Source organism: Erigeron canadensis, chromosome 3, assembly GCF_010389155.1.
Source record: "Erigeron canadensis isolate Cc75 chromosome 3, C_canadensis_v1, whole genome shotgun sequence".
In the NCBI taxonomy this organism is placed as follows: Eukaryota; Viridiplantae; Streptophyta; class Magnoliopsida; order Asterales; family Asteraceae; genus Erigeron; species Erigeron canadensis.
Window position 1 is genome coordinate 36157211 of NC_057763.1, and position 14175 is coordinate 36171385.

At 34.7% G+C, this 14175-nt stretch overlaps 2 protein-coding genes across 2 annotated transcripts; both read right to left on the bottom strand.

The window, feature by feature from the left end:
* Positions 1-374: 374 nt before the first annotated feature.
* Positions 375-4654, bottom strand: LOC122592839 (uracil phosphoribosyltransferase). Its single transcript, XM_043765157.1, has 12 exons — positions 4516-4654; positions 4287-4370; positions 4112-4190; positions 2217-2275; positions 2017-2094; positions 1730-1811; positions 1559-1607; positions 1330-1391; positions 1162-1229; positions 877-932; positions 739-786; positions 375-649 (listed from the first exon to the last, which is right to left on the bottom strand). The coding sequence occupies exons 1-12, from the start codon at positions 4612-4614 to the stop codon at positions 598-600; spliced, it is 816 nt and encodes a 271-aa protein (XP_043621092.1). The 5' UTR covers positions 4615-4654; the 3' UTR covers positions 375-597.
* Positions 4655-8117: 3463 nt separating this feature from the next.
* On the bottom strand, positions 8118-13976 carry LOC122592580 (PRA1 family protein A1-like). The gene is made up of 8 exons (XM_043764842.1): positions 13679-13976; positions 12858-12898; positions 12686-12764; positions 10378-10464; positions 9898-9992; positions 9738-9809; positions 9537-9651; positions 8118-8496 (listed from the first exon to the last, which is right to left on the bottom strand). Exons 1-7 carry the CDS (start codon positions 13834-13836, stop codon positions 9548-9550), a joined length of 636 nt encoding a protein of 211 aa, XP_043620777.1. The 5' UTR covers positions 13837-13976; the 3' UTR covers positions 8118-8496; positions 9537-9547.
* Positions 13977-14175: the final 199 nt, after the last annotated feature.

Consider the following 14175-nt stretch of genomic DNA (forward strand, 5'->3'; position numbering starts at 1 on the left):
AGAACCGGCCTTAGTAGCTTAGTGACATTCATAATTTATTCACAATGTTTGGTTGTTTTGATATGCTCGTATAAGCTAAAAATATTCGTATCTCAAATCAAAGCTAGTAATTCTTACATAATACATGAATTAATAATTCTTTGGTTTTCAACGTGATTCCTGGTAGGTGAGAGCTACAATTTATAGTGGATATTATATGCTAGTATATGAGAGAGCACGTGGTTTGAACTTTGAACAATGACAAAACAGTTTTGTTATAATACGAGAAAAACAAAAATAAATAAATAAACAATAATTCGTCGTTTAAAGAGGATACCCGTGCAATGGGGTGACAAATGACGACGGTAACGGTATGATTATTAATGTAAAAATAATTGATGTAAAAGAGAGTAATGTGAAAATTATTGATGTAAAAATAACTCAAACAACAACGTCCATAAATGATGATTTGCATCACTTGTTTTAACCAACAAACACAGTCAGGGTGCAGAATTACCATTTCAATAGAAAGACCCAAGAACCATCAATTTTTTCACCGAAATTTGTCTCAAAAAGTTTCAAACTGTAAATTATAACTATATGTGCCACTAGCGGCTTTTATGTACCAAAGCTTCTGTCTCCTGCATCTCCAAGTCCAGGGATAATCATCCTAAAATCACCATTCGGAAACAAGCCTTATTACTCAAAATCACATTCATTAATGATTAATGATTAATCTCAATACATAATTTAACTTACCCTTTATCAGTGAGAGTTGGATCGATGATTCCAGCATATACATGAAGCCTGGTGAAAGTATATATAACGTCAATCTTCAAAGAAAAAGATATGTGCGATCAAGAGTATGTCAGTTTTTGGATTATAGTAATACAGTACCCCGGATATTTCTCACTCAGCTTTTGAAGGGCAGGAGGGCAAGCCACAGCAGCTACCTAAATACATGCCAGATTATTGTTAAATGCAATGTAAAAGTATACAAGTAGATGAAACTTGTATGTATCCAAATATAAGAAGAACCTTGCAGACTAACATCATCAAATTATATGATGAGCCTATGGTAATGGGTAAATATGTACCTTAATGAAAAATTTTCAGTATCATTAAAGAATTATTTAGAGCAAAACTGATTTATAACAGACAACAAATACTTTCTCTACTTACAACTTTGATATGCTGGTTTTCAACCCCACGTTCTTTAATCAGGTCAATGGCTGTAACTATTGTGCCACCTAAAGATTATTTAGGACAAAATAGAAGTATTAAAATGTCAGTCAAAACAAAATAATATCAAGGGAAAAAAAAAAAAAATATAAAGGAAAACAATCTTACCAGTTGCTAGCATAGGATCCACAATGAACACTCGGGTTCCTTCAGAAAACTTCTTTGGTAACCTGCGTTAAGAACATTAAGAATTATTAAATCCTATAAAACTTAAAGAAAATGAACAAATAATGCAATATCATAAAGCTTTTGGCCAATTTCTATTGAATTGAAGAGCCGGTAAACATGATGTGGTTATGCTTAGTGATAATGTAAGACCCTGGTTAGGACTTCTTACTTGTTCAGATATACCGTTGGTTGAAGTGTCTCTTCATCTCTGCTTACACCTTAAAATTTTAATAAAAAAAATTGAGATAATAAGAAAATGAGCAATACACGCTATCTTTATGTAAAACTGTCAAAAGAAATTACTCAGTGACTAACGAATAAAATCAACATTATTAATTACCTAGGTGGTATGTATTGGTTGCCGGTAAGATGGATGACGCATGCTCTGCAAGAGCAAGACCAGCTCTCAGAATGGGAACAACCTGCAATTTAAGTGTGACTAATTAGTAATCGCTTGTATGTATTAAATGATAAATCACTTCTATTATGGTTATTGTTGAAATTCAGAGATGGAATATATTGGATGGTCCTAAAATTAAGAGGGATTTTTTATGAAAATTTCTAGCCCAATTATACACAAAAAAATCTTAGAAAATAAAACGTAATGCAAGAATATGAATACACTACCGCCACAGGTTCTCGCGGATCAATAAATTCCACCGATGCAACCCCGAGTGGGGACTGAATCTCCCCTGAAATGGTAGGCTGCAAAAAAGCATAAACTTTCGTGACTTAAACGCCCATACTAACTCAGCAAATATACAAGTTCCTTTAAAAGTTACTAACAAGGTACTGTTGTACATAAAACACAATTGAATGGGGTATACCAGCCAGTCTCTAGATGCTTCATACATAAGCAGTCTTCCCAATTCAGCCATGGCATTCCCTACAAACAAACGACAGATAAATCGGAACCCTTATAAACCACAATATTTGGATTGAAAATGATAACATTTATAATTAAACTTTACGTGCTTTCACCATACGATTAACAGCATACAAAGATGACAATATTTAACTAAAAATTGGTACATCTATATACAAATTAACTAAATGACTTCAATGCAACCCTGATGTGATAAACAAACTAGTGGCATTTACACTGTAAGAACAACTACTAACATTTCAAGCAGTACACATTACCCAAATTTCAATTTAGATATTTTTGCACCTTCTGATCAACCTGAACAGCATATATCTTTTTGACCCTTGTTCCATTACTAATCGAATATCCTTTACTATTTGACAAATTTTTTTTGATGAGACTAGTGCTATAACTACAAGTGGAGAAGCAAAGTCATGGAAGCCTACTTCTAGCAGCTATTCTAACTTTGAGTTGGTTCTACTAGAAGATAGACAAGAAGACATTGATTAAACTACATCTCATGAGAATCAGAGGTGTTGTATTGGTCTCCCAGCTGTTAAACGACTCAGACAGAGCAGCTAACCTTTCTATGGTTTAATAAAGCAAAGCTCCTAACTTAGCCGGCATAGTTTGAGAACTTCTTTGAAAAATGACTTTTAAGTAGGTGAAAATGCTAACGGTGAGATTGGTTACAGGAGCTACTTTTGAAAAGAATCAACCAACCAAGTTTGTGACCCATGCAATTTATAGGCACCCAAGAAGAATCAGTCCAGACAAATCATTCATTCATTTGACTCCTTGTAGATGCTGGCTTCTTTTCCTATCGTGAGTTCATACTGTCAAAATGAAGAGGAAATTATCCTGATTCATAAACTCGTATGTAGTCATTGAACACTGCCAGCGATTCTAGTACTTGAGATATCCGCCCGTAGCTTCCGCAGTCTGTAAGCGGCTAGTAAGACCGAATATGGATAGCCGTAGATTGATCACCTTGTACACACTTACGGACAAAGGGGAGTCGGTGTGGCGTAAAGGGGAGATTGGGGGATTGGAGAAAAGTCCCTTCTGGGGTATTCCTAGGGTGTAACTTAGGCAACAAAAAAGGGGCATGGTGCTTCAACTAGAGGAGCGCATATAGGTTCAAACACTGTCTCATCATCACACGTTCTCCACATCCAAAGGGATCCATTGCCTAAATACCAACTCCTAGCGGAATTGCATCATCAAAGCTGGGCAGTTAGTGGCTACCCACCTTCTTTAAAGAGCTTTCTCTCAAAAATCCAAAAACATCCATAGCCAAGTTCCAAAAGTTGGAAACCGGGACATGATCAATTAAAATTAACTCAGTCCGGTCTGGGAGAGGGTGCACATTCCTAATCACTGTCAAAAAGGTGCACTCATGCTGGAGCTTCTATCTAGCTGCTATTTCGATGCCAGAATCAGAAGCTAAAGGCCTAAAAATATACACTACTATTTTTTTCAACATGCTACCTTTGTTATCTAATACTAAATACACACTTTTGATAGGTAACATTTCACTTGTATAAAAAAAAAAAAAAACTCCTAAGAAAATAATCAATAAAACTAAATTCGAAACCAATACAGGATAAGCACAACTTAGACAAAATCTTGAAAAGCAAGAAAGTTTACAACAAAAATGCAGAATTACAACATTTCCTTGAAAACTTACATTTTTATTTATACAACCCAGAAAGTGAAAAAGTATGAAACTTTAATATAGTACTAAAGAAAACAAGTGAAACCCAATTGCATGGCAGTATATAAATCCAAACATATAAAAATAAAAAATACCCAGAAAGATAAAAGAACAGACTTTTTTAACATAAAATAACTTACTGAAGATTGGGCATGGTGTTTGCTCATTTCTAAGCACTGATACCCAATGCTTGATTAAAGGATGGGGTGGCACAAAAACCTGTAAAAACAAAAACAATTATTAAAAAACTACTTTAAATATTATAACATATATATATATATATATATATATATGAAAAAATGAATGGAAGTTTACCAGCATTCTGTTATCCAGAACAGGTTTCTTTTCAGTAGTAGCTTGCATTGGCATGATGCTGGCACGTCTATTAGAGTATGAAAACTATACAAAAACAAAACAATTAATAAATAATTAGGGTTTATATATAGATATAGATATTAAATAAATAAATAAATGGGGCAGGAAAAAAACAGAAATTGAAAAAAAGTAGGAGGAAAAGGGGAAAGTAAAGAGAAAAAAAGAATACATTTTGAAGATGGGAAAGCGAGAGTGCCGGCGATGAAAATGTGAAGGGAGTGTGAGTGTGGGCCGAGCACCCAAGGAAAGGTGTGTGTGAAGAAGCCATGGGTGACTGAAGATATTATTGGGTTTTAGCCTTTAGGGGATTGGCTTTTTGAAAAATTCACTCATGGAACATGTGCCCACAATGGTTTGAATAATCAATTTTTTTTATCTTTTGGCAAGTTTTTTGCTGCTGGTTTTGTGTGTAAAGTTAATGCTCATGGAACATGTGAAATTAAAAGACCTGGTTTATAACGTGACTACTTGTGCAATGCGGCGAGAAACAAGAATAAAACACTGGTTAAGTAGCGATACCGTGTTATTACATGAATGTATTATTCAACTCAAGTGTTTCTTAGTCCGGTAAAAAGTGCAAACCGCCGTTGTTGTTTTAGAGTGAGTGTAATTATGTTGATCGATTATTAAATTCAGTAACGCATGTATGTTTTTTTGGTATACTATGTGAGCAACTTCAGGGAAGGGACACGCGTAAGATTTTTTTTTTAAGGTATTTTTGGAATTTCAGAGATAAAGTTTTGATGGTAGTATAGATTAAAAGGGTAAATTAGAGATTTTAAAGGTAAAATGTTAAATTTTAAGGGGGTAGTTTGTTTACATAGATAGTAGTCGAGTTAAGGATATAGTGTAATGTTGCTAAGGACTAAGGTGTTTCACCAATCAAAATGAGGATAGTGGTGTTTTGTTATGAATAGAGATTTTATCGAGTTGAATTGATGTATCTGGGATATTGTGAGCTTGAACCCGACACCAACTCGGATGGCCCTCGATCTCAAACTTAAGTAACTAATTGACTTTCAAACTTAGTAGATTCTACTCAATAACCAATATTATTTAACTAAATTAAAGAGGTGAATTATATGGTTAATTTATTGTGATAAAAACAAAGTTAGTATTACTATTAACAGACTTGATTTTTGTTTGTCACAACATTATGTAATAATAAATTGAAGAATATCACATTTTAAAAAGAATAACAATGATAACAAGTTTTTCTGAATAAAAAATGTTTTATCAACCTACCATTGCAAATGTTACTGAATTCATATGTGTTAGCTCCACTTGAAATGTTACAAGTTGATGTTAAGCAACACCCATGAATTATCGTCTTGTTTACTTTGTGTGGATTTGAATAGAAACCTAAATTCTCATTATCATATTAGACATCATTTTTCACATTTATAATTTCACAGAATTTTACCCTAACAATAAATATTCTCATATTCTCAACAAATGTTCAGAATTCTCAAATCAAATTCTCAAGGAAAAAGCACGTGGGTCCCACATAAACCCAAATTCTCAAATCTATAAGATGATGGCTACAAGAATTTGAGGTGAGAATGATGCAATGTCAATAAGGTTCTAAGAACGTGAGGTGAAAACATCCAAAACGTGAGCAAGAATTTGATGATCACGATAAGGATTCCAAAACACGAGAATTTGGCTCCAGAATGTAGTTATTGACACTTACAATGAGATAATTTATAATAGGTTTAACAAATCAATAGGAAAAGGGATGAAAGTCCAAACGAAAAACAAACTTGCTTTTTTTATTTACGGTAAATCTATCAACATTTGGAACTTGTATAGTTGTATGTATATAAAAAAAATGTTTTAGTACAAATATTCTGTACATTTGACTTCTTTTGGTGCAAATACTTTTATATATATACAAAAAAATTGTTTCTATTAGTTATACCATAAAATTAGGATGGAGAAAAGTGCTATAAGTAGTGCATCTCTTAACCACGCTTACAAGGTGGAGACGAATACTAAATGCACAACGTTCTCGTTTACTATTGTCCCGGAACCATTGACGTGTTTTTTAAACGAGGCTCTTGCTGGAAGTCTTATCCTGGGCATTCGATTGCCTAATGGGATCGAACATCAACCATCTGCTATATGGCAATGATGTCCTGATGTTGGGGGAATGGTCGGCGCAAAACCTGTCAAACATTGTGTAGATTATCAAATAAGTGACTAGTAAGTAAATAACTGCTTAGTGTCGCCTTTCGCGGATTTTGAGCCCCAATACCTCGACGGTGTATGGGGGAGGTTAAGATGTAGGCAGACCTTACCTAGGCTGCTTCCAGTTTCTACCTAAATGGTAGAAAAGGCCCTCCAACCTTTGCATGGGATGAGGATCGAACCCATGACCTCTGTCTCCAGAGGCCCTAGTGTTTACTGTTTACAATTGATCTAACCATGATGCTTTGTGTAGATTATCAAATGCTTTGGATTAGTTTGATGGTTTAAAAATGAATGTGCAACATTCTACGTTGTTTGGGCATAGAGTTAATCACAGGGAGATGGATCAGGTCGCCAACCACATGGGCTTAACGACTCTATTTAAGTAAAAAAAACACAGAATGGAAGATGAGAAGAGATGAATTTGCTAGTAAAAATAGGAGATGAGAAATGGATGGAAGATGAACGATGTGGATGAGAGAAAGTGTTAAAGATGAAAAATGAGGAAGGAGATGATGTAATATAAACCAACAGGTGAACCATTTTGTGTTTAAATTATATTATCTATACTATCAATACTATATTATAAAGCAAATATATTTTTCAACTTTTAGCTTACATTCAACATTTTAACATTTAACAATATACACCATATCATAACCTACACTACTCGGCGCCAATGCCACCAACCGCCACTCATCACAGCCACAACCGCCATTTCCATTACACCGCCTCATTGCGCGGACATATAATCACCATCACCATAGCCACCAATCACCGCCGCAACGCGCGGGTACCTTTCTCCCGTTTACGGTAAAAAGGAAGATCACTAAGATATTACTGACTGAAAGAACTCTTAAACTCAAGTTGTACGCGCAACTATTATTTCTGCTAAAGTTAACGGAGAATGAACAAAAATGGAGTGAAAAAGTGACTCAAGACTCCTTATTGAAATGGACATAACTCAGCCTCTACCTACTGAAATTCAGGTTGAAGATGCTTCTGGTAATAACTATACTCAGCCTGTTAAAAAATATAGTCAACTTGTTTTGTTTGGCTTGGAATACTAAAACCAAGCACCATACAAAATACTACGGAGTACAAATTAAACGGTCAGTTTGGGTTGTTATGGGACTAGGTTTTATTTCTAGTCCATGTTCAAATAAAACATCAATTTCCAAACCAGCTTCAGATAGCGATTTGCTGAAGATTTCTAGAAATTTTGCCAGACTCCAAACACACTGTTCTTCTACTTTATGCCAAAGGAAATCACCACAGTCGATCTACAAAAGCATTCTCCTATCAAGTTTATTTTGAGTATGCATAACAGTCACAGTGTAGTTGAGGGTGCTGTTTGATCCTTTTATGGACTAAAAGATCCCCAACTTCTCATGAGTAGTACTAATACTGATCATTCCAGGACCTGAAGAGTTATTTAGGTTATTATTGTGGGATACAATCGATTGTTGCTGATCATTATATAAAGGGACCTTCGGTCTTGGTCTAAAAGACAAGGTCAATGTTATGACTTTACATCTCGTGTAAAGAAAGATGACCAATTTAGAATGCAGAAAAGTAGGGTTCAGTAAAGATCTCAGATCATATAACTAAAAATGATATCGAACAAGGTACGACAAGTTTCAAATTTGATCCATACACAGGTTTATGAACAAACAAATTGAAGCTAAAGTACCAGCTTCTGAGGCTTAAGATGGAATATTCAAAGGCCAGCAGACTTTACATAAGATTTACTGTTCCAAAATTCCCCCCTTCGTTACCTAATAATAAGCAAATATCTGTGTCATGCTATCAAAGATGAGCTCCAGGCAACTTACAGCCTGTTACCCACAGCGCACGTACTTTTTGAGAACTGAGCAGCTCCAAAATAGAAGGGTTATTCCGCAACAGCAGCATCAAAAAGAAGTCCATCCCCAAATACACCACAATGTCTCTTCACACCCTAAAAGAATAGATACTCTAGATATAATCACATAGGTATGGGTGCAATGACAAGCGTATATATCTGCGTAAAGCTACAAAAGCCAGAGCCAACCTCTTTGTCATTATTTAAAGGTTATTTTAGACATTTCAAGTTTTGCAAGTTTGACATGTACACCATGTCCTGATGTCCATGATTAGTGATATGATTAAGAAATGTGGAATGCCATTCCAAATCTTTGGATCTGAACCTACCATTAACGCTCAGCCGCTCACAGAAAAACACATGATCATTCACAAAATGACTTGCATAGTTACATCTTAATGATAAATACCAAGTACATTAGTCAGATTATTGATCGTTATTTATGTTACAGTTTGTAACAATTCTAGCAATTCAAATACAAGATTGCTCAGGCCACAGAGCGTTAAAACCAAAACGATCATTTTATAACACAACATAGTTAAAATTAAGTTTTCCTCTAAAATATTCCCAACAGTCGCAGCTTCATAGATCCCCACAGTTGAGCAATTAATAAACCAGAGAAGCACTTACTTTACAGGTCCCATAAATTTTGAGAACGTACAAGAGCATAGAGGTGCCAGTTGTTACGACAGGGTCAACTAGAATTATGTTTAATCTTTAACAGGTCAAATGAGTACGATAAGAAAATGATCAGACAGGTCAAACGGATTAAAATTCACAAAATCCTTCTTTTTTTTGCATACAGGATACCTACTCTATTGGGTATTAACGAAACTATATTGATATTTAAGCATACAAATTTGTAATATCTATTTAGTGTTTCGGGTCAACCCAACCCTCTGATCCGCCAACTTTGCCACCTCTAACAGAGCGTAGTTGCATATTTTGTGCACTCTGACAAAGGTGTGGGACAGTCCCAAATACAAAATGTAAAATAAACCTCAAAAAGAAGAATTAACACATAGATAGGAAATTTTCAGAACACTATATACAAAGTAGGCATAATAGAAATACATACATAATGCATCCTATTAAGGTAAGATAAAACCATAAAAGCTTATAAATTAAGTACGTACATGAATAGTGACTACAGTTCACTGTAACTGCGCCAAACTGCACGAAATTCCTCACGGAATGTATTCAGACGTGCTTTCAGGTTAGGTGTTCGAAAGCTTGCATGAGCGACAGTAGCTGTTATGAAAATTTAAGGTTACCAACCAGTAGTCCATATTTTACAAAAGTACATGTAACTCATGAAAAAGAAGGTTGTGACATACCAAGAAAACCAAAGGTAAATGCCCATAACAGAGTCAAGAGGCCACAAGAAATAAACCAAAGCATAAAACTCACTGTGAAAGGGCAAATGAGTAACATTAGGTCAGTATTTAGAAGCCTGAAAGTTCTTAACATAAAAAAGAATTGCTAGCCTTTCCATACCAGCAGAGAAGACCAAAACAAATGCCCACCGAGGTCTTCCACATATATAAATTGCCCTTTTAGAAGAAGGGCGTCCACGAAGAACAGGCCTGTGACTGATACCATAAAAGTAACATTACTATTATATTATAGTTGATAATTTCGACACATTTGTCAAAAAGGGGTCAATTTAGGTAGCTTATTTCTAGAACGGGTCAAATAGGTAAAGCTTTCAAGCTTAGCTAGAATGGAAATTGGTTGAACGGGTTGAAAGTCACCAAAACTGTTTTCAAACACATAACCTTCTTATTTCTTAAATCACTCGCATTATTGCAAAAAATAGATTATTTTAACAATACTTTTAAAATCTTATTTGATACCTTAACTACCAATAAAGTGAATAACAAAACAAGAAGTCTAGTGTAACCCAATCCTCCCATTCTGTGCCATCCACCCTTACATTATATTTAATTTTCAAAAACATAGGCAAAAAAAGCTCACGATAGAGAAGGTCTCATTTTTGCGGCTAAATGCGGTGAAAACTGCCTCACAGCTCTTGTTACTTTTTCACTAAACGTGCCTGCAAAGCTGTAAACCAGTCCATTACCATATTAGATGAATTAACAGGTCATCTCATCTGAAGAAACATTCAACACAATGCAGTTTCTATATTATTCATTGCAGCCTTTACTTAATCACCTTAATTGAGAGGCTATCAAAAAGAGCAAATTGCCTTTCGTCCAAGAAAGAGAATGCAGAATTTATGATTCCTGGTCTAAGATAGGTGTTTTCCAAATACTAAAGCAACAAGATTTTAACATTTGTATATCACCAAATGTCTTCACTTTAAATTATTATAAAATTAAGGGTACTAGCATGTTGTTACAGACAAATTACAACTCATATCAACTGTTATTTGGGTATGTATCAAGTTTGTGTTTGGTTTGAGGGTTTGTGAATGGAACCAAACTGGTAGTTGGTGTTTATTTCAAGGAAATAAGGTTTGCAAAGCAAAACCTGTGACATAAGAGTCTTTTGCGTATCACACCCCCCCCCCCCCCCCACCCCCCACCCCAAAAAAAAAAAAAACCCCAACACACACACACACTTACACTTCCTGTATATCTTCATAGCTTCTCCCACACACACAAATCCACCCTTCCCTTAGTCCCCCTACTCTGTTTGAAATCCACATATGTTTTCTCAACTATCATACTTTTCTCTTTTTTCTTTCAAACAACTACCCACTTCCAACCCCATTTATGAATGCACCCTAAACTATTGGTTTTTTCAGCCGGGGGGGGGGGGGGGGGGGGGTGGAATTGATTGAAATTATACACAACCTGCTAAACACCTTGCAGTCTCTGAACTGATCAACAAGTAAATCACAAAAAAGAGGATATAACAAGAGATGATGTGTAACAATATTATCAAAAGAAAAAAAAAACATACAAGATACTGAAGAACTAGATGCCAAGATGGCATTCACCTAGGTATCCTTAAGTACTAAGGTCTTAGCTACTTACATTATGCTTGTTAATATGTGTAATTTGTTATATGAAAATGTAACACTGGAAATATAAACTCTAATGCACCGGAGCTTATGCTTATCAAGGAACACAGACATTTTGATTAAACATAAAAAGGTATATGGTGCATTTATTTATACATCATATAAGTTGCTCAATGATCAAACATGTTAAACTACTGTTGACTTGACTCAAATATGGAAATTGAAAAAAACTAGAACCATAAAAGCAGTTATGTGATAAAAAAATAAAACCAATCCCACCTGTCTTTATAACTGAAAGTCTAAAACCTTTCTGTAGAGATTCTATTGTTTGGAATCTGGCAGGACTGAAGTATAGTCTTTAAGAGAAAAAAGGGGTTTTCTTGTTTGCAATTTAGTTTTTCAAGTACTTATAATCTTATGTCGAGTGGACAATTTCATATCCACGCTTAGGAAAACGGACCATTATAATTAAAGCCCAAACATATTTAAAATCCTACGCTGGAGAAACTGGGCTATCCAGGCTTTGGTTAGAAACAAGAGACATTTGCCTGGGTATTCATTTATTTGATGGCTTTGCTAGTATAGTATGTTCACAAAGGATAGAGCCAATACCTTTTGTGAGAATAGAAGAATATTAACACATGCCCATCATATCCTTCTAATTTTATAAAAACGGCCATTCTCTTTTGAACTTTCAAGGCTTCGGTAATAGGTATTAATACTACATATTATCCAAATATAACAAAAGTAAAATTACTTTCATCGGCATTCCCATTAAAGATATCACTATTCTACTTAAAGTTACTACACTTGAAGTTAGACAACTGTTTGCTACTTCTTTAAGGGATCAATAATGTATGCACTTGAATCAAAATTAATGTTGTAAGCTATTTCTTGATTTATAAAGAATCAATTAGATAAGTAGAAACCTCAGAAAAACAAACATAAGATAAGTCACTGTTAAATTTATATAACCATATTCAAGAATATAGGTAAAGCTGAAGTAGCCACCTTTTTTAGCAGTCCAAGACAATTGGTCTAGGAATTTGATCTTAAGTCAAACACCTGATCATGTGTAGACAATGGACATGGATTAAAGTAGTAGTGTATACCATCAAATACCACAACATAAGCTTCCCTCAAAGGCCATGATGATTCTCCAAATTTGACATATGAAGACTTGATAATAATGTTTGTGTATATCGTTAATAATTTTCAATTCCACACAGGTCAATCAACAAAGCACATCATCATAAATATCAGTATACAAAATCAAACAAGTGATGAGCAACGTACCTATCATTCAAGAAAGCTATTGTCAGAGCTGTCGACAGGGCAGCAAAAATAGCAAGTGGCCTCCGAAGAAATCCCAATCCTACAATCACAAATACATAATCAATGTCATTTGAAAGAAGTTTCAATAATAGGTCCACCAATCAAACAACTTCTTTTTCAACTAGTAGCTTACCAAGAATGAACATAACCATGAGAAAGTAGTTTGTCCGATAGCTGCAAAAACCACAAACTCTTAATACTGTTGATAAAAAGGAACCAATAAACCGGCAAAAAACCTTAGTAAATCCAAATACTGTATCAACGAAATAACATATTCATTAAAACTATCAAACCCCACCCAAATCCCTCAAAAACCATCACAACATATACAGTAATCGAGTTCATTAATCAAGAGCTTCACATTCTTTATGAAGAAACAAAAGCAAGTTTCAAGGTTTACTCTTCTGCGGTCATTTTAACTCATGAGTGAAAAACTAGAGCAGATTCCCTTACAAAAATAGTAACACAATCGCAAGAAATTCCTAACGCAAGACGATATTGAAAAAAAACTAAAACTATAAGTTGGATTTTAAAACAAAAAGGCATGGAAAACTACATTTTTGACATCATCATGTTTGATTCTCCAATAAAAAATTCTAAAAAAAAATTGTAATAATATTCAATTTTGCAAAATACAATGAAACTTATAATCCTTATTTTATTTTTATGTTCAAAACCATGTTTCAGCCCCCTAATTAGGTTTAACTCCATCTACCCTTTTTCCTAAATTTGCCGGTCGAAAAACTGAATATAGATGACAATTCAGCAGAAGACATAAACAGCTACAAAATCATTACATATGTGTGTGTGTATATACATATATTAATTCAGACGAAAAAGTTGGGGGTTTTAGAATTAAATAGAGAGATTGTAAGTAAGTATTAAAATCAGAAATCGGAAATAAAAAATATATAGATAGATAGATATAGGAAGGAGGGGAATAGAGGTGCATACTAATAGAGATTACACTTGAGGCGACTGTTCCATTTGTTAGAAGAGCGAGGGAAGGTGAATTTAGAAAAGAATTCGTTGAGAGGGCGAGGGGGAGAGGACCAATCTACTTCTCTCAGTGCTTCTATCAGATCTTCTGTTGTTACCGTTCCCCAATCCATTGTTTACTTTTCGTATCTGATTGACGACGATGATGATCGGAATATTATGTGATCTCCGGAAAACCCTTGAAGATAGATATTATATTTTTTGATCTTTCCTTCAAGCTCTCTTCCTTTTGCCTTTTTCTTAACGAAACTTACTACCTCTTTTCCTTTCTTTAATTACTTACTCCGCGTACTTTTCTTTTTTTTTTTCCTATCTTCCTTTTTCCCCTTTTTTATTGATGTTGTAAAACTGCACCAACTCGGCCGGAAACTCGGGATTGGAATTAGAATCGGAGGTTAAATGGGTTGAGTTGACTGGAATAAGGTGAAAACTCGTCTGGATCGGTCAATAAT

Bases quoted from the DNA above. Each gene is read 5' to 3' on its own strand.
- LOC122592580 (XM_043764842.1), bottom strand. From the start codon at position 13,836: ATGGATTGGGGAACGGTAACAACAGAAGATCTGATAGAAGCACTGAGA. The intron at 12,899-13,678 runs GTATGCACCTCT...TGGTTTTTGCAG, and splicing joins CTCAAGTGTAATCTCTATTA to CTATCGGACAAACTACTTTC. The intron at 9,993-10,377 runs GTGAGCTTTTTT...TTATGGTATCAG, and splicing joins AAAATGAGACCTTCTCTATC to TCACAGGCCTGTTCTTCGTG.
- LOC122592839 (XM_043765157.1), bottom strand. From the start codon at position 4,614: ATGGCTTCTTCACACACACCTTTCCTTGGGTGCTCGGCCCACACTCAC. The intron at 1,812-2,016 runs GTAGTGTATTCA...CTTAAATTGCAG, and splicing joins ATCCGCGAGAACCTGTGGCG to GTTGTTCCCATTCTGAGAGC. The intron at 787-876 runs GTACTGTATTAC...TACTTTCACCAG, and splicing joins CTGAGTGAGAAATATCCGGG to GCTTCATGTATATGCTGGAA.